The following is a 25,866-nucleotide window of genomic DNA, read 5'->3' on the forward strand; positions in this document are numbered from 1 at the left end:
TCACTTATGTTTTATGTTTAATTATAAAATTTGACTTCAGTTCTCCTTTAAGCCGTAAATATATAAACAGATAAAGAAACCACCTTCAAAGTCTTACGTGTTTAGCCTCAATAAGCAACCAGACAAGTTTTGTACGTAGAACATATTATCTTAATAATACGGCACGCTTGGCTAATTATAAGTGTCTGGCAATTAAGTTCCAAGAGCATTTAATTATTTCTTGCGTTCGTGAAGTTATTTGCACAGTCATTAAATAGCTTCCAAGACCGATTATATATTGCTTTAAATGAATTTTAGGCGCATACATTTAATACATCGTATATTAGACTATTTTGGTATATTTTTATATTATCAGTGACCTCTTGTGCGGTGGTCACTAGGTGGCGTAGCTGAGTCGCAGCATCACTGTACATAGCGACGCATTTTATGCGAACTACGTCACAAATACAATGTTAACGCATTGTGTGGCAAGAAGATACCGGTTCAAATCCTGTCTCTGCCACAAGCGGCTACCGTAGTGTAGTGTATGTGCCCTTGAGCAAAACACAAAATAGGAGTTAAATTTTGTCAGCCAAAAACATTTCAACTGATTTGAAGAGAGTATCTTTCCCATCGGGACACTAAAGACCGTTATTTTGGTTACGTTGATATTATGTTATTATGTAAAACCCAATTATGTTATCTATCTATGGTTTTGTTTTTGTTGTGATATGGATGAGCAGTTTTGTCTGCGTTCTCTCCTTTATATGCGAGAGAGATCCAAATGGCTTAAAAAGAAAAAAAAATAAATAAGAGTGTCAGAAAAAATGGTACTATGTAATGAAATAAAGTAATTTCGTTACAAAACAAAATACGAATCTGTCTTACTGTCTATAAAGGATGGTACAGAAAGTCCAGTTCTATTTAATAATTACCAATATAACGTCGGTTAGATTAGCGGTATAATGTCAGGTTTGCGTGTTAGAGCTGCGTGGTTGCTATAGCATAATTGTTTTGTCTTTTTAAATGAGATAACAGTATTAATATCAAATAATAAAAGTGACTGCTAAACCCGATATTTATAACTAGCACATATCTTAATAATCTGTATATATATTATCACTAGGGTAAAAAGAATAATAATATTTTGTGAAGCTGTAAGTGTAGTTAAATTGTAAAGTACTATCATTTTTTAAAGTAAATTACATTCAAAGTAAATTGTAATAAGATTCACTAAATATAAAAGGACATTTTTGTTCTACATTTTACCTTTTTTACAAGTGCATAGATATTTCTTTATAGGAGTATTAGTATTTAAAGTTTATATAGTTATTTAATAATTTCATCTTGGTAACAAGTGTCAAGATGGCTTCGAACTTCGCAACCAATGGAGTTTCTGTTGGAAGCAAAAGTCCAGGTAACCTGTATTAATGTTTATAAAAAAACTGGTGCTGACAATTATTCCCTTGAATTATCTGTTGAACACCAGCATGTTGTGCCTGTTTACGCTGTCAGTTCCTAAAATCAAGTTTGGAGAATGTTACTAAGAGTTTTTGGTCCAATCTACAGAATATGGCAGTTCTTAACTAGATCTTGCAGGTGCAAGTTGGGTATTTTTCGCATTCGCGCATGCTTTAATTAAACAGGCATGCAAACCACATACATTCCCAATTTCCATGAAGAAATTCTACTTATTTTAGTACATATTTGGTTCCAAGCTTTATAATTGTCGTGCGTAGGGCAAATTATTTCATGTACAACAAGTAGGCCTAGTGTGTAAAGTTGTAAACAAAAATCGCCCGTGTCAGTATGATACACCAAGGCTCAGATTTACCCCTAAGTTCACCTACTTCACCTTAGTCTATTTAAACTAATAAATAAAACTAATTTCTTACCCAATTTTTATTAGTCCCTGCTAGTTCCAATATAAAGTTAAGTTATAGTTACAAATAGTAAAAATACAGATAAGCCCCGCTACTGCATTTTAATATTTCTGTACTATATAATTAGAAAGATTTATAAATTACTCTTTCGAATGCTAATTGTTTGTTTTGGTTTTCTTGTGAATTTATTCTTGGTGACTGTTCATGCCTTTTGTTTACATTAGTTCTAATTGAACCATAAACAGTGAATGATAATGTAGGCATAGCATAACGGTAGTCCTGTATAACTTGCCTAGGTAATTAGTTTGAAACTTATATTTTCGCAATGTATAAAAACAAGGAATTGCAAAACAGCTTTCTATCAAAATTCATTTAAATATTTGTACCTTTGTGTGTATGTAGTTTTGCGTTTTGGTACACCAGGCAAAGAATGTTTGTTTAATAATAATGATAGTTATACATTTAGTAAGTATCTGTAATAACTGCATGTGTGAGTGTACATAGCGGGCTTAATGGATATACCAAATGTTAGTTTAGTCATTGAATTGGCATGTCGTAAGAATTTTTGATCAAATGTCAAAAATGCCTTTCTCTCATATTCATCTTGTTTACTTGAATAACATGCAAAAAAGAAAAAGGCAAACCAGTGACCAGATGATTTTGTGCACTCTTGAGACTTGGAGTAGTTAGTCATCATTATGATAAGGACTGTATGGTGTGTTTGACTTTATCTCTCTTGTATAATTCATTATACCAAGTTTCTAACAGAAACGTATAGAGAAAGTTCCGCCATACTGTTGTAATTATAAGAGAGTTTGTGATTTAGCCCTTGGCTTATTATTGTCAAACCGCTTCAACTGAAGCTTAAAAGGTTTGTTCAGCTTTAATTCGTTGTTGAAATAATTTATATGAACTTTTTTAAACTAAGTTTTTGTTGATGGCAGGTATTTAATTGTTTTTATAACAAGAAGTTTGTTTTTAGAGCAGTCCAGCTGCTTTTAACTTGATAATGTTTAACTTAGGAATTATGTATATCTGACAGATTTTGATATAGAAACAATTTGTACTTTTTGGGGGGCTGTCATATATTTTAATAGGCCTATTAATCTATTATACATGTGTATCATATGCTCAATGCTGCATAAGGTGGTATATCATGCTGTTGTTTTCCCTGGGTTCAGTTTGAATTATAATTGGGCAAACATGCATTGCCAGCTCTACAAACATAACCTTTGAATCAGGTTATAATGTTCTGTAGTTCAGCGTGGTCAGCACTTGCAAGTATATCTGCAGCTAATTAAAGGGCAAATTATTTCATGTACCAACTAAAAAAAAAAAGTCCAACTAAAAAAAAATTTTTTTCTTTTAATAGTTTTTAGTTTTAACTATTTTTTTTAATTTTTATTTTTTTAGAAGTTCTTTACATTACTTTTTAATTTCAGTTTAACCTTTTATTTTAGATCAAGAGTTGTCTGAACATTTTCATTCAGAAAACAGTAATTCCGCCTCAAAAAAGAATTTTCCTTCGTACCCCAGGTAAGGAAAATTTGTTTTTATATTTTATATATATATATAGGTATATATATGCCATATAATATTATAATTCTGTACATAACATCGATTAGTTGTGTACACAATTCTGTACACATTCTGTACACAACATTGATTAGAACTTCAATTGTGTGAAGTATGGAACTAAATCCTAAGACCCATGGTGTGCCATGCTGTGGAACCTCACGTTCTCACCCATATAGAATACAAAATATTATATATGTATATATTATATAATATATATATTGTTATTTATGGCTTATAGGTTGCGTTGTTTTTTTAAATCCTGTGTTTAAAGTATTAGAAATCCTGTAAACTTACAGCATAGCCTATTATAAGCATAGTTAATTTGTCTTCTGTGGTTCTTGCTTTTAATTGTAAATTTAACTCAAGTAAATGTCACAGCCAACAGTTCATACGTCGTGGCATGACTTGTCAGCCAAGTAATACATACATGACATGTGACATGACACTTATGCCACACGACCTCATGCTTCTTGCTTCTTAAATGCTACTAGCCGCCTTTTCTTTATAAGTAACTGTCATTTTTTTTTAGAAACTTTAACAAGAAAAAAGTTGACATGAATGACTATAACAAGATTGCAGAGGTAGGTTATATATTATTACTTGCTTAGACTGCCTGGTATGAGGGTAGCAATACAAAAGTAGATATTTTTAAATTTTAAATGTGCGTTAGAATCTATTTATATTTCAAAATTATTATTTTTTTAAAAGCTTTAGTTTTAACTGTTAGGTAATGTATCTAAGACATTGCAAGTTATTCAGAACAGTGATTACTAATTTTCTTCAGCACTTGTTAGATGCTAAAGGTTTCTTAAAAACTTAGTTTAATCATTCTTTAGCATCTGTTCTCTGAGGATATGGCAGGTTGTGGAGATCTCAGTTCAACTTGTGAACTAACAGATGAGATCCCAATCGTACAGCAAGAAGAGAAGATGCATCTTGTTAATCGACAGATAACACAAGACTTTGAGTCGTAAGTTGAGCATTTATTTGTGTGGATGAATGTATTAAAGCAATGGTTCTGAATCTGTATATTTATTTATTGTAAATTCATTAAACAAATGGTTTTGCATTTGGTTCTGGTTTTGGTGATGTTTTGTTGAAAGAATGAATGTTTTCAAGCAGTGTTTATCAACTTACGGTAAGCCAATGAACTGCACAGTTATCATTGATGATTGATTATTACAAGAAAAACGTTATTTCCCGCAGTTCTGATAAAATCTAACGTTTTATGTTTATCTCTTGCAAAATATTACCACCAAGTTTTACTTTTTTAAAAGCTTAAGGATATAGAGCTTTTGAGTGTATAGTTTTGTACAGTATAAAAATATATAGTATAGGGCAATAGGCCTATTGACTACTCCTAGTTAATACATCAATTGCCTATAGTATATACATTTTTTCCATAGTATATATATGTATAAAGGCAAGGGCACCAAACAGGTGTATTTACACAAATACACGTTTCCCCGATATTTCTTAGCAAAACGGATAATTTTTCTTGCGACATGTGCCAAGAAAGGGTGATGTACGGTGTTAGGTTATTCATGTTTCCTATTGTGAGTGGTAGCCGTAGCTTAGTAGCCATGCACCCACTGTTGTTGTCAGGTTATTACAATTGCTGTCTGTGTGTCATGTACAATTGGTATGTATGCGTGGTAGACACATTTGTCATTTCACTTGTATGTGTGTGCCTATACAGATAGACACAATTGTTATTTCAAATCATTCTATATTGGGTAATTTTATTTTAAAATAGAAAATACCTTTCAATTTAAATGATTCACAATGGTATTTACAGTGGTTTACAATAAAATACACCTTTCAGCTTTAAGGTTTATCAGCACAGTTTTAGGAATATCAATTACAATGTCATATATTAATATATAAAAGTGATACAAAAGTATCTTTTTACAAACTATTTTTTTTAATTTGCCGAATAGTTTAAGGAACTCATTATTAAAATACACTCTATATCTTATATATATTCCTATCAATACAGCTTTATGAATATGCAATTAAAATGTCATATAAAAGCCTTTGTTGTGGACCAATCAGTGACTGCTGCAACCTTGTTGCAAGTCCTAATCCTTTTTTATTGATTTTTTGCAGTTTTTTCATGACCCCCTTTGTAGCCAAGTAGAAAACAATCAATGAAAGGCATTTGTTGCAGAGTATAAGCTGTAAAACCTCTCAAATATGTAGTTTCATTAACTTTGCTTAAATTTTAGAAATCTATTTTTGCTATGAAAGTGGTCAGCCAGTCAAACCTATATAAAAGTAATGCTAAAGTAATATTGGAGTTTTGCTGTATATACTGTGTTAGGTTCCATTTATTCTAATTGGTTTTGCTGCGACAATTTTTAAGGAGAATAAATTGAAAAGTACAAACTAAGTTTTTGTATGTTGTATTATTATTAAGCCGACAAATGGTGTTTTCTATTTAACAATCATTAGGACAGTGTTTATATGTAAGCTTAATATTATTATTACTGTTTATGAATATGTTGTTGTGTTACCTATGTGATATTAACATTGTTTGAGATTATTTTCTATTAGTTCTCACATGCTACCTGCATTAACGCTTGTGTTTTTATTCTTTGATTTCTGAATGCTTGGACCTGCACCCTCTGCCTCATGTGTGCTTCTAACCCACATGCTTCAAATTAACAATTTCGCGTGCCCGCTTCACCCAATACACACAACCTGGGACACAGTGCAAATGGCAAGCACTGGAAAGCATTGAAACATACACTCATGGCATCCCGTAACTTCAAGCCAGCCGGTAGTGACCACGAGGATAGAGACAACCTCCAAGTCCCCACATCTGGCGCGTCCTCTGTAGACGACAACGTTGCAGGCGGCAGCTGTAGATATTATCCTCACAAAGCTTCACTTACAAGCCAGCATATGTTACCACTACCAGTTCTAAAAGAGTAAGTCAATTTTAAGCATTAGTCTGACGTAATACGCCAATTAAACACAACTTTTGTTACATAATATATCGCTTTAATGTTTATTAATACCTTGATGTACACATTACAATATATCTGTGTAAACTACTCAATAAGTTTTTCAGTGTTTTTTTATGTTGGTAAATTTTTTCAGTGTTAACTTTTTTTATGTTTGCCTTAACTTTTGATTACCTTTCAGACTGATGATATGTGGCGACCCTTCAAGGTAGTAGTTTCGTACACTGTAAGAGAGTGCGTTACATACAGTGCGCTAAAAATCTAATTTAAAAAAAAATTAAAAGCAATTTAAAAGAGCTTGCTTCTGGAGCTTAATTTGGCATCCAAAGTTGTTTTAATATGTAGTTTTATCGCGCTGTATATCTCCGCAGTCTCTTATACCATCACACAAGCACCATTGCCCATACATTACTGCGGTATCAACAGTGTGCAGAGTGCATGTAGCTAACACAGGAATAGCCTGTAGTGTGTTTTGATTAACGTTTTTACCCTATGTTAAATCAGTTGCGAACTTAAAGGGTCATACCAAGGAAAAATAAAAACTTATAAAAAAAAAAGAATTTTTTAGATTTTGAAACTTTAGTAGTACTTTTAGATCACATTTGATCATTTCTATTAGTACACGTCTTGATTTTCGTTGGTATGCCCTTTAAGAAGTGGACAAAACTTAACGTTTTTGTGAAACTCTTAAACCAGTGCTTCTAAACCTTTTAAAACCACTTCTTCCATAAATAGGCATAAAATAATAGAAAACTGTTAATATTAATTCATTTAAAAATTATAAAACATAATAAATAGTCTTCAAATAGCTTAAACTCCCTTTTATAAGTATAAGGTGAAGGTCCAATAAAAACATTTTAGGATACCAATAAGGTGGTTGAACCATCGTAGCAATCGTCAAACGAATTAAAAGGCAACCAACTTTTTGGGTGTAACTTATGGGTTAGAAGCACTGTATTATAAATGAGAAATCAGTTAAACTTATGTGACTCAAATTTTTCAGTAGAACTAGCTTTGAGACATCAATAATAACTTACCCATTGATTACTGACTATATTGGTTGGTCATTTCTGCTTTCATTTCACCAATAATGTAGAAGCATCATTCTGCTACATATACACCCATGCAAACCAAAACAAACCACAGTTCTAAACAAACGCATTACCGAATGTTCACAAAATTATCAACAGTGCTTCATAAAGAGTTCTGACAGCTTTGTAGCATTTGCAGTTGCATGGTGTTTCATATTAAATTATAAACTGGTTCAATTTTAGCAGGTTTATGTGGTCTCCAGGCCACTTATGCTACCAGCATTACTTGTATTTGACTTTTATTTACTTTTTTAGCTTCTTTATATAAATTTACTTTATAATTTATAATTCATTTTGAAATTGTATAAAGTTGCTTTATATATATCTTAAAATTATATAAAGTTTTTATATTGTATCCTAAATTTAACATTACATACCATCGATTTATATTATTTAGAAATATTACATAAGCTTTTTTATAGTGTATCTTAACATAAATTCACTTTTATATTGTGTCTTAACCACCCCCCTGCTTTACATAGAAAAAGGGTTGGAGATGCCAGTGTAGCTTCAGAACTTAATGGGATGGGAGATTTCCTTGAGCAAGATTTTCATAGGATTGAAATATCCGGCGATGAAATAGCTGGGGTGAGTGGTAATGGTGTGATTTAAAGTTGAGTAACTACTTGGTGTATTTTACTCGCTACCTCGAGATAGCATGCCCACATGTATTCTTACATCATGCACAGAATATTAACGCTTTGTTGTGGCGTGTTGTACGCCCAGTCATTAATTTAGTTGGTAGTATGGGAGTTACTTTGTTACAGCATTTACTTTAAGTTGGTATATAATACTGTTATTAATATTGTTTATTATTGTTTGTATACATCCATCAGGTTAGTTTGTTAAACTTAAACAAATAAGTTACTTCATCACACTACTTTCATATCGCAGTGAATTATGTTTTCCCACTTTTTTAAAAAAACTATTGTTTAGGTGTAAAACTACAGTGCTACATCACATTATGTCACTTCTTTTTTTAAATATGATGACTTGTCAACCCAGGAAGTCATATATATATTACACCCCTATGCTTTTGCTCTAATGTTTCTCATCTTCACGATATATGCTATTGCTTTTATGTTTTAAATTGTTTTAATATTCCAAGTTGATATTTGCTTTTGACATTTCAAATTTATTATTTCAAATCGATATTTGCCATGTTCATATTATACATTGCTTTATAATGTTTCAACCTTTAAAGGTTCCGTTTAGAGATTTAGAAGAAGCATCAGATCATCTAACAGAAGCTTTGCTTATAAGGGAGAAATACATGGAAATGGCCCACCATAAGTCTTCATTCACAACTGAGAAGCATCTCAGATTGGTATGTGTGTTTTATATAGAACTGTAGGGTAAGATGGAACACTTTTAACACATAGTGTCCTAATTGTGTTATAAACAATTAACAACGGTCTGTGAGAGTCGCGTGGATACGGTTTTATAATACTTGGAATGTTCTTTGTTTACTCACTGTGACTACTAAATGGGACGAGAAAATAGAATGAAAAGGCGTCCCGTCTACCCCCACCCTACCATAATATGGTTGTGGTTAGGAAACCTTAATTAATGCGGCGTGATGCAATATACTCTCTCTACTAGTTTGTAAAAACACACACAAGACTGTAATCTTCGGCACCAAACTTGGGGTGGTAGGGTAGGCAAGTCACGCTGGAACTTTCTGCACTATCTTAAATAGTAAACATTACAGCCAATAAGTTATATTTATGCTATAGTACTCTGTGTCTAACTTTCTTACCTCCCCTGCATTTAAAAAAAATTGGTGCCTATGTTTATATGATCATGTTATTTGTAAATATTATTAACCTCACAGTGCCAAGGTAAAGATCCTCCTCAGTCTGACACCTTTGATGAATCAGGAATAAGTAAAGGTACGTTGTATTGAATATAAGAATTTAAACAATGTATGAATATTAAATATATAACATTTCATACTTTAGTTAAAACAGTATGCTACTTCTGCTACCAGGCATAATGTAAATAATCTTTTAGCTGCTCATCTGGTATATTAAAAACATACTGTATTTCTGACATTTCGTTTCCTGATGAAGTCTTGCGGATGGCAGACAAAACGTCAGAAATACATTTTATTTTATACCAGTCACCAGATAAGCTGTTATAAGATTATTTACAATATGCATGGTAGCAGAAAACCTACATTGAAGTTTATTTAGTTTAACCTTACAACAATACATAGCCATTTAAAGTCACTTGCAGCCATTAATTTGTTAAAATAGCTTGAAATAAAATATGAAGGGGGGGAAGGGTTTAAAAATATTTTTTATAATTTTTTGTGGTATAGACCCCGGAACCCCTTGCCCCTTCTGGCTGCATCACTGTCACTGTAAACAGTTTATTGTTTTATTTTGGGTTCCTTTTTTATCATTTCAATTCCCCAGATGCTCCCTACCACCCCCCACTTAACACTGAGTGCCCATACACAAATGTCGACCCAAAAACTTTGCCGGCTAAAAGTGAAATGAAGGTTAAAATTGTGGATGGAGTTTTCAGAGTTTATGAAAATGAAGCCAGTTTAGAAAGGCAAGTAATTCCACCCAAGAACATTGTTTCGTAATCTTTTATTGCTCCCAGCTTGTTTATATATGCAATTAGCACATAAAGCAACTTCTACAAAACTTTTATTTTACCATTTTACAGCAGTACTTTTCATATTCACTGCTTTCATATTCACTCACATAATAATTGCTTTGTAAATATTGGCCTGTAGAAGAATCAAAGTTATGGGCAAGGGTCTACTAACCCCATTTAAGCAACCTATGGCAAGTTGACCATTGGACACGTCGCAGTGTGTCTTTCTACCAAGTAGTATATACAATTCTATATGGGTGAGATCCCGCAGCATGGAGCACTATGGGTCCTAGGATTTATGCCAGGATTGGTCCAATACCCAACTAGTAGTGTATATAATGAATATAAAACTCTTATGCGCTTCATCAATGCTTCTTTACATAGACTAAATTTGATGGTTATGTTTCAAATTGCAATAACTTATATTTTGTGTATAGCATTTCACAAAAGTGATGAACTATGTGTATATTAATTAATACCATGTCTGCTGTGTTTTTAAACCACCTACTTAATTCTGTGATACTTCAAAGGTTTTTTGTGGCAACGAAATTTCGCCTGACATATATTTTGCAGCAATTTTGGTCCGCCTACGACTTTTACTTATATTTCAATTAATTTTGCATGAATCACGGTTCTAGTTACACAAGCAGCGTCATTATACCACAATAAGCTTTATTCATGATGACATGCGTATAAATAATGCAACGAAATGCCTGGTTTCCTGTATGGGATATTAACATAGCACTAGTTCTTTGATTTGAATTTATATGCTTATATTTATCATAATATGAATACTGATTTAAGGCACCTTTTTAAGCCTGACCACTTTTAAAAAATATTTTACAGGGCACTGTCTTAAAATATTGTAGTGAAATGACAATGAAATTGTATGGAATATAAACATACAGAAAACCTATATTTTATTATTAAAAGAACACAGTATTTTATTCAATTTTAAAATAAAATAAAAAATTTATGATAAAGTGATTCTAGACTTTTTGAGCTAGACCGCTTTTACCAGAAAATTCTCAGCAATTATAATTAGTTTGATATTAAGAATATACTATTGAAATTTTGGACACTAAACACCCATGTATAATATTACCAAAATACACTGTTTACTGCTAATGTGATATGCTGAAATTCCGAGTTTTTTTAGTGTGATATTATTTTGTTATAACAACGCCCACATTGGTAAGGAAAGCACTGGTGCGTATTTTGATTTGTTTTTAGATATTTAAAAAGCATTTTTTCATAGGAACGAACCATGGGACATGCCCTACCCTGATCTACAGGGATTTATTCACGACCTTAACAGAGTAATGGCAATGACTGTGGATGGTCCTTTGTAAGTTTCTGTTACTTCTGCTACCAGGAATAATGTAAATATTCTTTTAACGGCTCATCTGGTGTAAAAAAACTTCTTAAATTTTTTTTAGAAGGGTAAAAAGTGTTGCCACAAAAATGTTGTTTTGGAGGAGTTTAGCTTTGTAGTTTTTTTTCGAAAGTTTGTTTCCCAAATAATAATTTCGATTGTAGGTTACTAGGTTTTCTGTCACTTCTGCTACCAGGTATAATGTAAATATTCTTTCAAGGACTTATCTGGTATGAAAAATGTGTATTTCTGAAGTTTTGTCCGCCATCTGGCAAGATTTCATAACATTTTCTGAATAATGCAAGGATGGTACTAGTGAAAAGTATAAGGGGGGTGGGAGATGAACATGGGGCAAAAAAAACAGAACATAGTTTTATGGCGATAAAAAAGCGCCAGATTTAGGGAGGCAACTGTTTTGTAGAGGGGACAAGTGTGGATAAGTTTAACAGGATATGCTGTTAAGTAAAGTTTGCCAGCTTTACTTGACTTATTTTCCACCTATAATCTTCATTCAATTCAAACTAATTGTTTCTTGCAGGAAAACTTTCTGTTACCGACGTCTCTCCTACTTGTCTTCCAAATTCCAACTTCATGTTTTGCTCAACGAGACCAAGGAGTTAGCTGCACAAAAGGAGGTCCCACATCGTGACTTTTATAACTGCAGAAAGGTAAAGTAACTGCTGTGGTCGCGTCATGTATGTTCTAAGGTTTAACATGAGTGATTCTCAAACATTTTAAGAGGCCACAAATTAGTTTGTGTAAGTTTCTGCTGTACTTGCGGAATTGTTACTTAAGAGACCATTGGAAGCATGAATACATGGTTCTTAAAACATTATGAGTCCTTATGCAAAATTATGTAAACTTTGAATGACTTTTTGTTAAAATTTTAAATGTTTATATTTCAGTTAAAATAGTTAGTTGTGACTTGTGTCTTACCCTGTAGGCTGTTTATTCACGGTGACTGTATTTGTGAGAACTAGTTTGCTATTGTGCATATTCAACAAAGCATTGAATGCTTAAAAAAATCCTTAAACTGTCAAACCTATACATTAACCATTAACTACACGTCTACACATATACATGTCGGCACCTATAGCTGTCTATCTATGTTAACATAATATTCACTCCAATGAGTTTAAACCACATGCGTTGTTGTTGTTGTTGCACAACCAGACGCTAGGTTTATATTTAACTTGTGTCGCAATCTTCTTTGAAAATTTGCAACACGGCTCCGCTGGTGACCTCTAGAGCTTTGCTGGCTTGCACAATTGCAAGCAGTTCAATTAAAGATATGATTGCCTTTTACCACGATAGCTTAAGCCAATGCTAAAACAATCTAATCAATCAGTTTGTGTTCAATAGCTCATTAAGTATAAGTGTGTTTTGTATGTCCTTGTAGGGTTAGTGACCAACGTTTTCTAACCATTTTAAACTACACATTATCAAGTAATTGTACATTACATTCATACATTTTACCACAATACAACATATGCTAAAATTTTTTGTTGAGTGTTTTTAACTAATGAAAGCTACTACTAGTTTGTAAACATAAACAGTTTAAGAACCACTGTTCTAATGTGTCTTCATACATAGTAAAAAATTGATGGTTGTTAGGGTAATGTGACAACTCTGGCCTGCATACTATGCCATACAGTGTAATATTGTTTCAAAATTACCCATAAAAAATTAAAAGATTTTTTCTTAACTTTTTTTCTAGGTTGACACTCACATCCACGCATCTTCTTGCATGAACCAGAAACATTTGCTTCGTTTCATGAAGAAAACAATGAAGAAGAATGCTGATGATATTGCCTATACAAGGGATGGGAAGGATTATACACTACAAGAGGTGCATGGTGTATTTCTATATATGGGGGGTTCTTGTTGTGGACTTAAGATTTGGCACATTACCCCAACATTGTATATGAATATTCTATTCTGTGTTATGGTGAGACTCACCATGGGCTCAGGGATTTGGGCTAAAGTTGGTCCATTACCCCAACACCCAAATTGCTTTCATATGTCTGAATGGAACAAACTCCACATGTGACTACGGATCATAAGGTTTTATTAGAAAGCATTAAACTTGTTGTCTTCTGCTCATAAATCTACAAGTGTTATATTAACATTTTAGTTGAATGTTTTATTTTGAGATTGTAACCATAGTACATTATAACCATACTTTGTGAACCCTGCATGTGTGTCACAGTGTGTATTCTCACATAGTTTACTATAGGTTGTAGCCACATGCCACATTACACTGATTTTGCGATGTAAGCTCAAAAAGTTTGCTTACGCGTCACTCCAAATCAACTTACCAAATATTACGTAATTCATGTTGCAACATACTACGCACATTAACTTTATGGCATCTCTGGCATCCAGCAAACATATATTACCCTGCCAAACATTCCACGCCCATATAATTGTTTGCTTAATGTTAATGTCAACAGGTATTTGATTCTCTCAACCTCTCAGCCTATGACTTGAGTGTTGACAGCTTAGATGTCCACGCTGACAGGAACCTATTTCACAGGTGACTATATCGTCTCATATAGTAGGGTGGGGGAAGATGGGACAACTTTTGATTCTATTTTTTGTCCCATTTGAAAGTAAACAAGGAACATTAAAAGAATTATAAATCCTTATCCTTACGACTCCCATAGACTGTTGTTATTAATTATTTAAAACATGATCAGGATATTTGCATATTATGTGCTAAAGGTGTCTCATCTTTTCCCACCTAAATATATATAAGATGAGGCATAACATAGTATATAAGTATGGAGCTCTTCTGGTAAACAATCCCATTACTAGATATATAAGATTAGTTTCTAATCCCCTGATAAAGTCTTGCCGTATGGAGGACAAAACGTCAAACTAACAAATCACTGTAGTCACTGCAAAAGGTGGTAATGACTTTAATGCTACTGTAACAAAACAATACTAATGGTAACGAAATAAGGCTAACTGTAATAAATTCTACAAATCTGACCCTGATTTGGTGCTGATAGAGTTTGACAATTCTTTTTGCAAAGAAATACACCAAGGATCTGGTGCTAATAGGTCCATGTAGAAATAGGGCCATGTTGCCCATGTACAATAATACCTCCAACCCCATATAACCTCCAGGTTCGACAAGTTTAACTCCAAGTACAACCCCATCGGCCAAAGCATTCTGAGGGAGATTTATATCAAGACTGACAACCGCGCTGGTGGAAAGTTCTTTGCTCATGTTATTAAGGTAATACATGTAAACCTAATATGCTTCTGCTTATTCTATGTGGGTGAGGTCCTTTTAATCAACATGGCATTTAGGCCAAATTTGGGCCATTACCCCCCCCCCCGAATCACCACCATTAACCAACAACTTTATAAAGTATAAGTTATAATGCAGGGCCCCGCCCTTAGAATGCTATATATATAAATATTGTACCCAATGGCGCAGCCAGAAAAAAATAAGGGGAGGGGGTTAATCAAAAAAAATTTTTTTTTTAATTTTCTTTTTTTAAATTTTATTTTTTTGGTTTAAAAGGGGGGGGGTCACGACCCCCGAAACCCCTCTCCTGGCTGCGCCACTGATTGTACCCCATGTACTCACACTATATCATGAGGTATAGTGAAGGAGTAAATCAGTTAAACCACAGGTATAGTAACCCCAATTCTAATCACCACCACCACTTACAGGAGGTAATGGACGACTTAGAAGACAGCAAGTACCAACAATCTGAGTTACGTTTGTCAGTGTATGGTCGATCTAAAGATGAATGGTTGAAACTTGCACAGTGGGCGGTGAAACACCGTGTGTATAGCGATAATGTGCGTTGGTTGATACAAATACCTCGCCTCTTGTAAGTTGAATATATTTTTGATAACTTTTAACTTGATTTAATAAAAAACAAACTAACAATTTTGAGCTTAAAAGCCTTAAATTAATAATTATTCTGATATATAAATTTTTTTTTTAGGCTTTAAATAAAATTTTGAAATTTTAAAACTCAGTCCCAAATAATAATTCAATCTAGTACAAAGCTAGTAAAAATTATTTTTTTGTGTTTTTAAACCTATATTTTAGGGTTAACTTTGTTCACTTAATAACAGCGACATATACAAGGCCAAGGGTTCGCTTGAAAACTTTACACAAATGTTGGACAATATATTCAGACCTCTCTTTGAAGCTACTTTGGATCCTCAGAATAACCCCGAGATTCATCTGTTTTTGAAACATGTCAGTTTAAATATATCAGTAATAATATGCCTATTTGTGCAGTGTGGGTAATGGGCCAATGCTGCCTTATCAGAGGACTCAGAAAGTACTTGAAGAGATTCATTTGTTTTTGAAATACGTCAGTTTAAATATATCATTAATATTATGCCTATACTGTGTGTGTAATGGACCAATCCTGCCCTAAATCCTAGGACCCATGGGGGGCCGCGCTGAGGGCCTCACACACATACAATTGAATGCCTAATTGTGCAACATGTTGGTTAGGACGTTTGCCCCAACCTAGTGGTCAATAATGGGTTGTCCAAATGGTCAGCCATACTGTCCAAATGGTAAAATAACCCAAAAACATATTTGGTTTTAGTTTAATGGTCACCTTACATTTAACACAAATCAGCCACTTTAATCTAGTTTAAACCGGTTCTATCCACAGGTAACCGGATTTGACTCGGTAGATGATGAGTCTAAACAGGAACATCATGTGTTCACGATGCAATCACCGAAACCTGATGATTGGACAGCCATAGACAACCCCCCATACTCATATTATGTTTATTACATGTATGCTAACATGGTGACACTTAACCAACTTCGCAAGTAAGTATTGTGGTAATCCATGGTTTAGTACCCTGCCATGGCTTAAGATTACAATGCATGCATTGTAACCGAAAGATACAATGTTTTACTAACTCTCCAAATTAACTGCAATTATCATTAAATCCATCATATGACTAATGCGTGGTAACTCTATATATTACCACGTGTTTATTACATGAGGATACATAATCCCACCACCCCAATTAAACATTACAGTGATATATGTTTAGTATCAACTGACCAAACATATACGTGGGTACACAATGTTCACCTACACGCTTACAACGCAGTTTTTTAATTTAATTTTAAATTTTTATTTTTGAATTTTTAACAGTGTTTCATCTTATTTTTATATTTCGAATTTTTATTGAATTTTTTGCAAATATTTCATCTCATTTTTTTAAATGTGATGAATGAAATTAATCCTGTGCAACTTTGCAGGGAACGTGGAATGACTTTATTCAACCTACGACCTCACTGTGGGGAAGCTGGGCCTGCTCATCATTTGGTTACCGGGTTCATATTAGCTGAGAATATCAGCCATGGTTTACTATTAAGAAAGGTGAAGTATGTGCCACACATAATATTGGAACGCTTGTCCCGACCTAGAGGTTTCAGGTTCAAGGCTCGTCGCTGCTACCAATGTAGGCATTTGTGTCCACAAATTTTGTGGGGCTGCATACCTTAAAAAAAATTAACTAAAAATGTAATTACAACAAAAATATGCTCAAAGCAAAGAATATTTAATTTAATAAGAAATTTGTTGCTGACTTCTTGATAATATACCCGTTATACGAGGTTTTATTGAAGTTTCTACAAAACAAAGTAAATTAGAATGGTTTGACAGATCGTCAAGCAAGTTAGGGGTACCGACACCGGTTCGCAGACCTGCTACTGGCATAGACCACATTCTTACTTTAACATTAAATTTCCCACCCAGGTACCAGTTCTACAATACCTCTACTACCTTGCACAAGTTGGTATAGCGATGTCACCCCTCAGTAACAACGGGTTATTCCTCAGTTACCATAGAAACCCATTACCCGACTACCTGGCTCGTGGTTTGTGTGTCTCACTATCTACAGATGATCCATTGCAGTTTCACTTTACAAAGGTTGGTATATATTTTACTTCATGCATTTAGTTGATATTTTGGCACAGTGGTTAACATGCCTTCCTCTAAAACAGAGTTGTCTATATTGTCAGCACACTCACAGAAAAATGCACCAACAAAGTTACATAAGTGGTAACTCGTAAGCAGACACTAAGTGTGTAAAACAGAACAACCGTGGTATAACGAATGTTGCTTCCGGCCACGCCGGGATAAAGCAAGTTACATTTAATCATTGCATACATTTAGTTTATACAACTCACGGTTTAATGATTTTAAGAGGGTCAACTTTACTATGTGAATAGAGTTGACCCTCTATAAAGCAAGTTACATTCAGATAGAATATTAATGCTATCTTTATTTTCCACCCCAGGTTAATATAGTAGGGTGGGGGAAGACGGGACACTTTTAGCGACGAATATTTAAATATCCTGATCAGATTTTAAACAGTTAGCAACGGTTTATTAAAGTCGTAAGGATACGGCTTTGTAATGTTTTGAATGTTCTTTGTTTACTACCAAATTAGGCGAGAAAATAGAATAAAAAGGTGTCCTATATCCTGATCAGATTTTAAACAGTTAGCAACTGCTTAGTCGTAAGGATACGACTTTGTAATGTTTGGAATGTGCTTTGTTTACTACCAAATTAGGCGAGAAAATAGAATAAAAAGGTGTCCCATCTTCCCCCACCCTACTGTATAATAACACATATACCTTGTCCTATATACAGGAACCACTGATGGAGGAATACAGCATTGCAACACAGGTGTGGAAGCTAAGTCCATGTGACATGTGTGAGTTAGCTCGCAACAGCATAACTATGAGTGCTTTCCCTCACGAGGTAATGGCACTTTTTTATAGGAAAATATGTTACAATTTTTTTTTTCACTTAAAAACTTTTTGGGGGTATTTTAGGGTATTTGAAAATTTGTTATTTAAAGATTTTTCTATAGTTTTATATTTTGTTTTTAGAAACTTTTTACTAATCTCACTTTTTACCAATTTTCAGTGGCTTTAAATGTCCTTTGTGTACTTCCAAATGGGACCAGAAGAGAAAGCGTCCCATCCTCCCTCCCCCCTACTATAGAGTAGTATAAATAAATCCAACATTTAATCATTCATCTTGACCAGGTGAAACAATATTGGCTTGGACCACGATACAGAGACGAAGGAGCTCACGGTAACGACATCCGACGTACCAATGTACCGGACATACGAGTATCTTATCGACACGAGACACTCGAAGCAGAATTGGCATTAATTCTTGGCACCGCGCATGCGCAGAACACGAAATCGTCGAGCGAGTTCGGGTCCCTTTAAAGCAATCAAGGATCCCAAGTTTAGAATTCATTGATTCTTCAAAAACCACGTTTATTTAAACTTTAACGTACGAGCAATTTTTAAATAAGAGGGAATTTTTTTATGTAAAAATTGATATAATAAACGCATTAGAGCTAGCTGCGACGCTCCAATGGGCAAAACAAAATCTTTTTTTTCTGCTGAGTGAACGTTTTCTTTGTTTCATGTTGCTGGTTGACACTCGTTTGCTTGTTCATCCTCTTATATATAGTAGGTTGGGGTAAGATGGTCCAAATTTTCACTCTATTTATCGTCCCATTTCGTGGTAAATAAAAATATTTACTCAATTATATAACCGTTTCACTTTAAACAGCGTTGTTAATTTAAAAAAAAAGATTAGGAAATATGCGATTTTATTTGGTAACGGTATCCATCTTACCCCATAATACTACGTTCTTCCCAATTGCTTTTCTGTCAAAACTTTCCAAAACAGCAAATATTACGCGTCAGTAACCGGCTTATACTGGTTCGTACCAGCTGTGTCCTGTCTATACCGGTTTACATCCTGAATTTCGTGCTGTTTTTCGTGGAAAATCAATCTACATGATTATCCACACGTTTAACTGATCTATCTCGTAGAAAAGAAGTTTCTGTTGTTATTATTCCGTGTCAAGGCTCTTACGTTGTTGCAGTTTGTACTATTCGCCTCTTGTCGCTGTATATGAAAGTGTGCAATTGTTTCAACTATAAATTTTACACCAGTTTCAATTAAGCTTGTTATATAACAGTGGTTAGCAGAGGCAGTTTTCATGCAATATGGGATTTCTTGTCTTCGTATTTTATCTTCTGTTGATAACATCTACTCTCATTCAAAGTCAGGTAAACTATATTATCCAGTTTTTTCGTACAAGCTTGCCACGAAATGTGATTTGTGGGTGTTTACTTTATTTTCATATTGTTATCTATGGCTGAAAATTTAGACAGCCGTTAGTGACCACTGGACTGAAGCAATTGCTGTTTGTCTTGCCCAAGGACACATACGCCCACAATGGTAGCAGCGACGAGCCTTGAACCTTCTGTTCTTACACCCGTAATTATTCTTATTAAACCACTGTTTTTATACACAGGAAAGCGAATTTCAATTTCCTGAACCCAAACCCATTCAACTGACAAAAACACTCGACATTGGACATGGTAACCAAGCTTGGGTGTTAGACAACGTAATCACACCACATGATACCCAAATTATAGAATCAACTTTCCCATTCGATTTCGTGGAATCAAAAGGATACGTCTTCGTATATCAGGTAACGCAAGGCATATCTTACTATATCGTGTTTGTATGCTTATTTTATACGGGTGAGATTCTCTGTTGTACCAAATAGCCGTGTTACATACCGGCGCCATGGCACAATTGTTCCCCGGAAGTTTTGGGTTAAAGGCTCGTTAATGCTATTCTGTGCGAATAATTCCTTGCGCAAGACACCTATCTACAATTGCCTATGGGTTGTCTAAATTGTCAGCCTCACTAGAAAACTGAACAAACATACAGAAACCCACACAAAGTTACATGCGTGGTAACTCGTAACAAGCAGGTTCACAGAGGTGTATAAAGCAGAACTTCCGTATTATAACCACGAAATAGCTTCTGAAATAAATGCGTGCCAAAACTGCAAATCAATACACGAATTTTGACTTTTCGTTGGTAGGCTATGTCCCTTCAAACATTTGTTTTATTTTATAACAATTCCTTTGCAGAATTATTCAGCTAATATTCCACGTGAAGATTGGAACTTTGGTCTCCCGCCCTGGTTAAAAGAGATTAATGTTTCCCTCTTTCAACAAATGGAACTATGGAATCGAACTCAACCTTTCGTGGAAAACATCCTTCAAAAACCGGTAACGTGAATGTTTTTATGTGTGCCGTATGACGGTATAGGTATATGTTCTATAGTAGTATGGGGGAAGATGGGACACCTTTTCATTCCATTTCCCGTCCCAATTGATAGTAAACAAAGAACATGAAAAAAAATGTAAAACCGTGTCCTCACGACTCCCATAGACCGATGGTAAATTTTTAAAACTCGATCAGGATATTTGGATAATATGTGCTTAAGGTGTTCTGTCTCCCCTACCCTAGTATATATTACTTTTGCGTGCACTCCTAATAAATACCGATATCACATAATATTCTATACTTCCTAATCGCGTTTAACAACGCTCTTTTAAAGCTGTTACAATACGGTTTTATAAATCTGTAAATATTATTTATTCGGTACCAAATAAGCCGACACAACAGAATGAAAACGTGAGCAATCTTATACGCAACTAATATATATCTTTTACGTAGGTCAGGTTAGAAAGAGTCCAAACTGACTTTATCGGTTCCTTAGATCCCATGACACCAATGAAAAGTCGCTACTGTGAGGAAGGCCGTTACTTTCTATCCATGTTTTACCACAGTAATTGGAAGTTGAACAGTTATGGGCACGTAAGTGATGTCGTTTTTCAACCTTACTGTATCATCTTTGTAAAACGCTAGACGAGAGCATTTATTCACCAAACAAACTATAGATTAGGAAACTCTCGTCCAGGTTTTAACGACTGTCGGTTTGTTGACATTTCCCTTCTTTTTAATTTCTGTTTAAAATAATCTTCGTTAACACTTGCGAAGAGATATATAGCAATTATATGTTACATGTACGGTGTGTTATACGTTTTACAGGTTTCATTCTACAGCGAGTCCCACAACCCGAACATCACAGACGAGCCTCGTTTAGAAATAACATCTTCGGTTCATCCGCATGGACTTCGAGGCATACTATGGCCATCATGCCATGTAACGTTATTCCGAGGGCCAAGTATCAACCAATACAAAGGGATTGAAAAACTGACGCTCTGGTTGAACACAAATGCTGAAGGATCAGCACGTATGTAACTTAACATAATATAAAGTTGATTCATTTCTTAAATATACAACATCGAAGGTCAAATGAATTATAACAGCTTTTTAATCAAGAAAAACGAAAGCGGGTGTTTCATGTTTTTAGAATTTTACATTTCCTACATTTTTACACATATAGCGCACTGTATTGTCGTTCAGCTGGATTTATGCTATGTATAGTATGAGATGAGGGAAGATGGGACACCTTTAACACGTAATATCCGAATATCCTGATCCGGTTTTAAACATTTTACAACGGTCTATGGGAGTCCTGAGATTACGGTTTTATAATTCTTTTAATGTTCTTTGTTTACTACCAAATGCGACGAGAAAATAGAATGAAAAGATGTCCCATCTTTCCCAACCTACTATATATATATATATATATATATATGTTAAAACATCTTCAGGTGCCTTTTTTTTAACTGATATTTTACGCACTTTTTGTCCACAGCGAGTTTGTACAACTGTTGCTTGGCCATTGATTCTCTTCACTTCGTTCTTAAAATAACATGATCTCCGCTATCGTTTTCCAAAAAGATAAATAGAAAGTATTACCATTTTTATTATACTTACCACAGCGGACGTCCCCACGTCCATCACTCAGTCGAACGCAGATAGCAAGGAAAGCATGAGGAATTTTCGCTTTCCTGATCTACACCGTGTCATTAACTACACGGATTGCCTCACGAGAACAACTTACGATGTAACCACTAACAAGTAAGCAAACGTTATACCCTTATCTTAATACACAGTAATTTACCTATGTGGTAACTTGTTGGCTGGCACGAGGTGTATGGAACAAAACATTCGTGTTATAATGACTGTTACTGCCCTACCATGCGAGAATAAACAAGTTACATTCAGTATTTTACACACGCAGTTACATATATGGTAGCTTATAGGCGGGCACGAGGTGCATGGAACAGAACACTCGTGTTATAACGACTATCGTTGCCCCAGCCGTGGTGAGGATAAATAAGTTACATTCATTCATTAACTTGATAAAAGCACAGATGCTTTACTGCAATTGCTCTAACCTATATATTCTAGGCCACACTCCAACCCAGTAGTTACTGATTGGGTCCAGCACTATGTCCTACACCGCATATGTAAAGTTGCATAAGTTATTATAGAGCCATGCAGGCACGTTAACCACTGAAAGACGGCGCCTTATTTTGAGCTGTTAATATAATAAACCAAAACTTATTGCTATACCATTACTTTACACATGACAGGCCGATTCATGTGCTAGATGGCGTTTTCAACGCTGAAGAACTAAAATCCTGGAAGCGACTTTTATTTCGGAAAGGAGCCAATAGTAATGAATGGGATAGTTCGATTGTAGAAGACGGAGACAACGTTAGGTGGTTGTGCTTGTATGATGTAAGTCAATTTTTTATATATTTTTCATAATAATAAAACTTGAATGAAGTGCGACCACCGTTGTGGAGTTGCGTGTCTTTGGGCAAGACACTCAACGGTAATTTCTCCAACTGAGTGATAAATTGTTAGTTGGCCACAGAGTTAGATATACCTGGTACCTCGTATGTGATCACGAGGTGTATGAAACAGAAAACCCTTGTTATAACGACTGTCGTTGCCCTAACACACGAAGATAAATAAGTTACCTTCATTTAATCATTTATGCATTCATTCATTGATTCATTCATCCATCCATTCCCTTATTTATTTATGCATTTATACCTTCACGAATTTGTTCATTTATTCATTCTTGCATTCCTTATCACAAGGTGGACGACTTCGCATCTTCAGATATGTGGAAGCGACTGCAGGATGTTCTCGCTTTTGTTTCCAACGAAACAGAATGGATGCCATATGACGTGGCAGTCAACTACCTTAAATCATACGACAACACAAGAATACATCCTGACGCAAAGGAACATGAGGTCAGTGGACCTGTGGCCGTGGAAAGTGGTTGTAGGGCTAGTCTGGTCTGACTTTCTGCGCATGCGTATAAAGTGGCGTCGTGGCGCAAGCGCAATAGTGCCTGGTTCAAATTTAACTGCCTGCCTAAATATAGACAACGGTTGTAACGTCCGTCTATGTACCAGAAGATATAGGCTTTTCAGGTTCGATTGCTATTACTATTCCTATGTGATTATAACCGAACAGCACGAGCTGTACGAAACTGAACACCCATCGTGACTGAGTGGTTGCAGTGATAAGGGCTTGCATACTGGATGTTCCCAGAGTTACTGTGGGCGTATCTGTCCGTGGGCACAAACTGTAAGGCATAAGAGTACCATATATAGAAGCGACGGGTACAGTAACAGTAAAAATACACCTTTTTAGTCTTTTAGATAAACAGAAGTACAAAACTTAACATAACATATTATAACTTATAATTTCACCTTTTATCTTAAAAAAAACTTATATTGAAAAATGAAATTAAGCAATACCAATCTTACCTTATCTAGGTGGAATACACACTTCTGTTGTACCTAAGCGAAGGCTTAACACCTAATGATTATGCTGAGACTAATTGGGTGGTTCACCAACCCGACGATGGTGTACACGGGTATTTAGGACGTGGTGGGGAGGTCTTCGAAACCATTGCTGCTGTAGCTCCTAAGTTTGGCCGACTGGCTGTCTTTCGAAGTAAGATATTTATTTATAAAAAAAATCATGAAAATGTTTTACTCTAACGGATTTTACGCGATTTTTTTAAAAGCTGTTGAATTTTTTGAACTTTGATTGTACCTTTAGGCTGATTTAGACCACATTTTAGCATCTCTATATACATATACATTTTATCATTATATGTTGGTAAAGTCGCTATATATAATTCTGTAAATATTGTTTTTTTGACTACTAAATAAGAAAAGAAAATCATAATAACTCACACGATTTATTTACCAGACAATGTAGGGTGTAACGGTCACGCATTTTGTTCTTCTTCTTTTTATCAATAAGCGTGTTTTAACAACTGTTGTTTTACCTTTACTACCCGTCTTTTCGCTTTGTCAACTCTCTTGCTCTTAGTTATCGTGGCCGAAGAGACGAAATAAATTTCATTCATTCATTCATTCAACAGACAATGTAGAGCATTCTGCCCATCCACCCACAGTGAGTTACATCGGTGGTCGTTTCTCTTTCGCGGTCAAAGTTACAAGGAACTTGAGGTTAAATTACATCAAGCGACTTTATGAGAAACTGGAAAACCTTGAAAATATGAATAAACATTACCAAAGATTAAACAGGTATATACAGTAGGCGGGGGAAGATGGGACTTGTTTACTACCAAATGGGAAGAGAAAATAGGATGAAAAAGTGTCTCATCTTTCCCAGATCCACTATACCATACATGTGGATAGATACAGGATAATGTGCTGTCGGTTTTGCAGCCGGCCAACCGGAGCCTTTTACACAGGTTCGCCATAAGACCTCGCCCATATAATAGATTAGAATGATTATGGTAATGGCCGATTATATAGCCTGTACATCTACATTCTAATTTAATGTGACCTTTGTTACTGTAAATCAAAGGATTCTGGATTAAAAGTTTACCAGTTAGAGGCCGGCGTCGTGATACAGTGGTTAGCTCGACTACCTCCAAACTAGAGCCTCTATCATTGTTCTTATCACGTGAGGTTGGGGGTACAGGACACCTGTTATAATGATGTCGTTGCCTTTGCCAGCCAAGCAAATTAAAAACAAGTTACATTTAGTATAACCACAACGTTGTTTTCTTTAGGCAACTAATGTTTGGATTGCAAGACGAGCCAACGCCCCAAGCATTAACAACTGAATTCTTGGGGGAACTACTACAGCGGGTTACTGATAAAGTAAACGAGCAGCGTAGCGATCATTTTTCAAGCATAGAAGAACAGTTTCTCAAGTCTACATAGAACACAAACTACGTTTTGGACTAATTTGTTGCAATTCAGGCAAAATGAAACAACATTTTGTACTTTAATGTGATTTAATCAAATGATATATATATATATATATATATATGTTTACTGGTTGGTAATTGGCGAATTTGGGCCTATGCTTATTAATTACTTTTTATTGGCAACGATAGTAGTTACACATGCATATATACATACGGTAACTCATAAGCAGGCACAAGGTGTGTAAAACTGTGTCATGGCGACTGTCTTGGCTCTTTCTGCGAGAATATATGCATTCATTCATATTGAAAAACACAGACGATATTTAAACATGTTCAAGAACAAAATT

At 34.8% G+C, this 25,866-nt stretch overlaps 2 protein-coding genes across 8 annotated transcripts; both read left to right on the forward strand.

The window, feature by feature from the left end:
• Window positions 1-1,239: 1,239 nt before the first annotated feature.
• On the forward strand, window positions 1,240-19,484 carry LOC149737097 (AMP deaminase 2-like). 7 transcript variants are annotated; one of them, XM_089876262.1, is made up of 24 exons: window positions 1,240-1,396; window positions 3,323-3,398; window positions 3,970-4,021; window positions 4,277-4,410; window positions 4,921-4,965; window positions 6,155-6,373; window positions 6,591-6,617; window positions 6,781-6,825; window positions 7,983-8,088; window positions 8,705-8,827; window positions 9,335-9,392; window positions 9,921-10,062; window positions 11,369-11,458; window positions 12,024-12,153; window positions 13,203-13,334; window positions 13,939-14,021; window positions 14,618-14,729; window positions 15,173-15,336; window positions 15,587-15,713; window positions 16,144-16,307; window positions 16,749-16,869; window positions 17,248-17,421; window positions 18,148-18,258; window positions 18,549-19,484. In XM_089876262.1, exons 1-24 carry the CDS (start codon window positions 1,345-1,347, stop codon window positions 18,735-18,737), a joined length of 2,676 nt encoding a protein of 891 aa, XP_089732388.1. In that variant the 5' UTR covers window positions 1,240-1,344; the 3' UTR covers window positions 18,738-19,484. The 7 variants fall into 7 exon arrangements, with proteins under 7 accessions (XP_089732388.1, XP_089732390.1, XP_089732389.1 ...); XM_089876268.1 differs by lacking the exon at window positions 1,240-1,396 and adding an exon at window positions 2,558-2,733; XM_089876264.1 differs by lacking the exon at window positions 6,781-6,825.
• LOC149737098 (uncharacterized) lies at window positions 19,455-25,710 on the forward strand. The gene is made up of 11 exons (XM_089876280.1): window positions 19,455-19,595; window positions 19,844-20,023; window positions 20,475-20,615; window positions 21,067-21,207; window positions 21,442-21,646; window positions 22,242-22,380; window positions 22,899-23,046; window positions 23,415-23,570; window positions 24,102-24,282; window positions 24,719-24,884; window positions 25,379-25,710. The coding sequence occupies exons 1-11, from the start codon at window positions 19,533-19,535 to the stop codon at window positions 25,530-25,532; spliced, it is 1,674 nt and encodes a 557-aa protein (XP_089732406.1). The 5' UTR covers window positions 19,455-19,532; the 3' UTR covers window positions 25,533-25,710.
• Window positions 25,711-25,866: the final 156 nt, after the last annotated feature.

The sequence above is a fragment of the Ciona robusta genome, chromosome 4 (assembly GCF_009617815.1).
Source record: "Ciona robusta chromosome 4, ASM961781v2".
Lineage (NCBI taxonomy): Eukaryota > Metazoa > Chordata > Ascidiacea > Phlebobranchia > Cionidae > Ciona > Ciona robusta.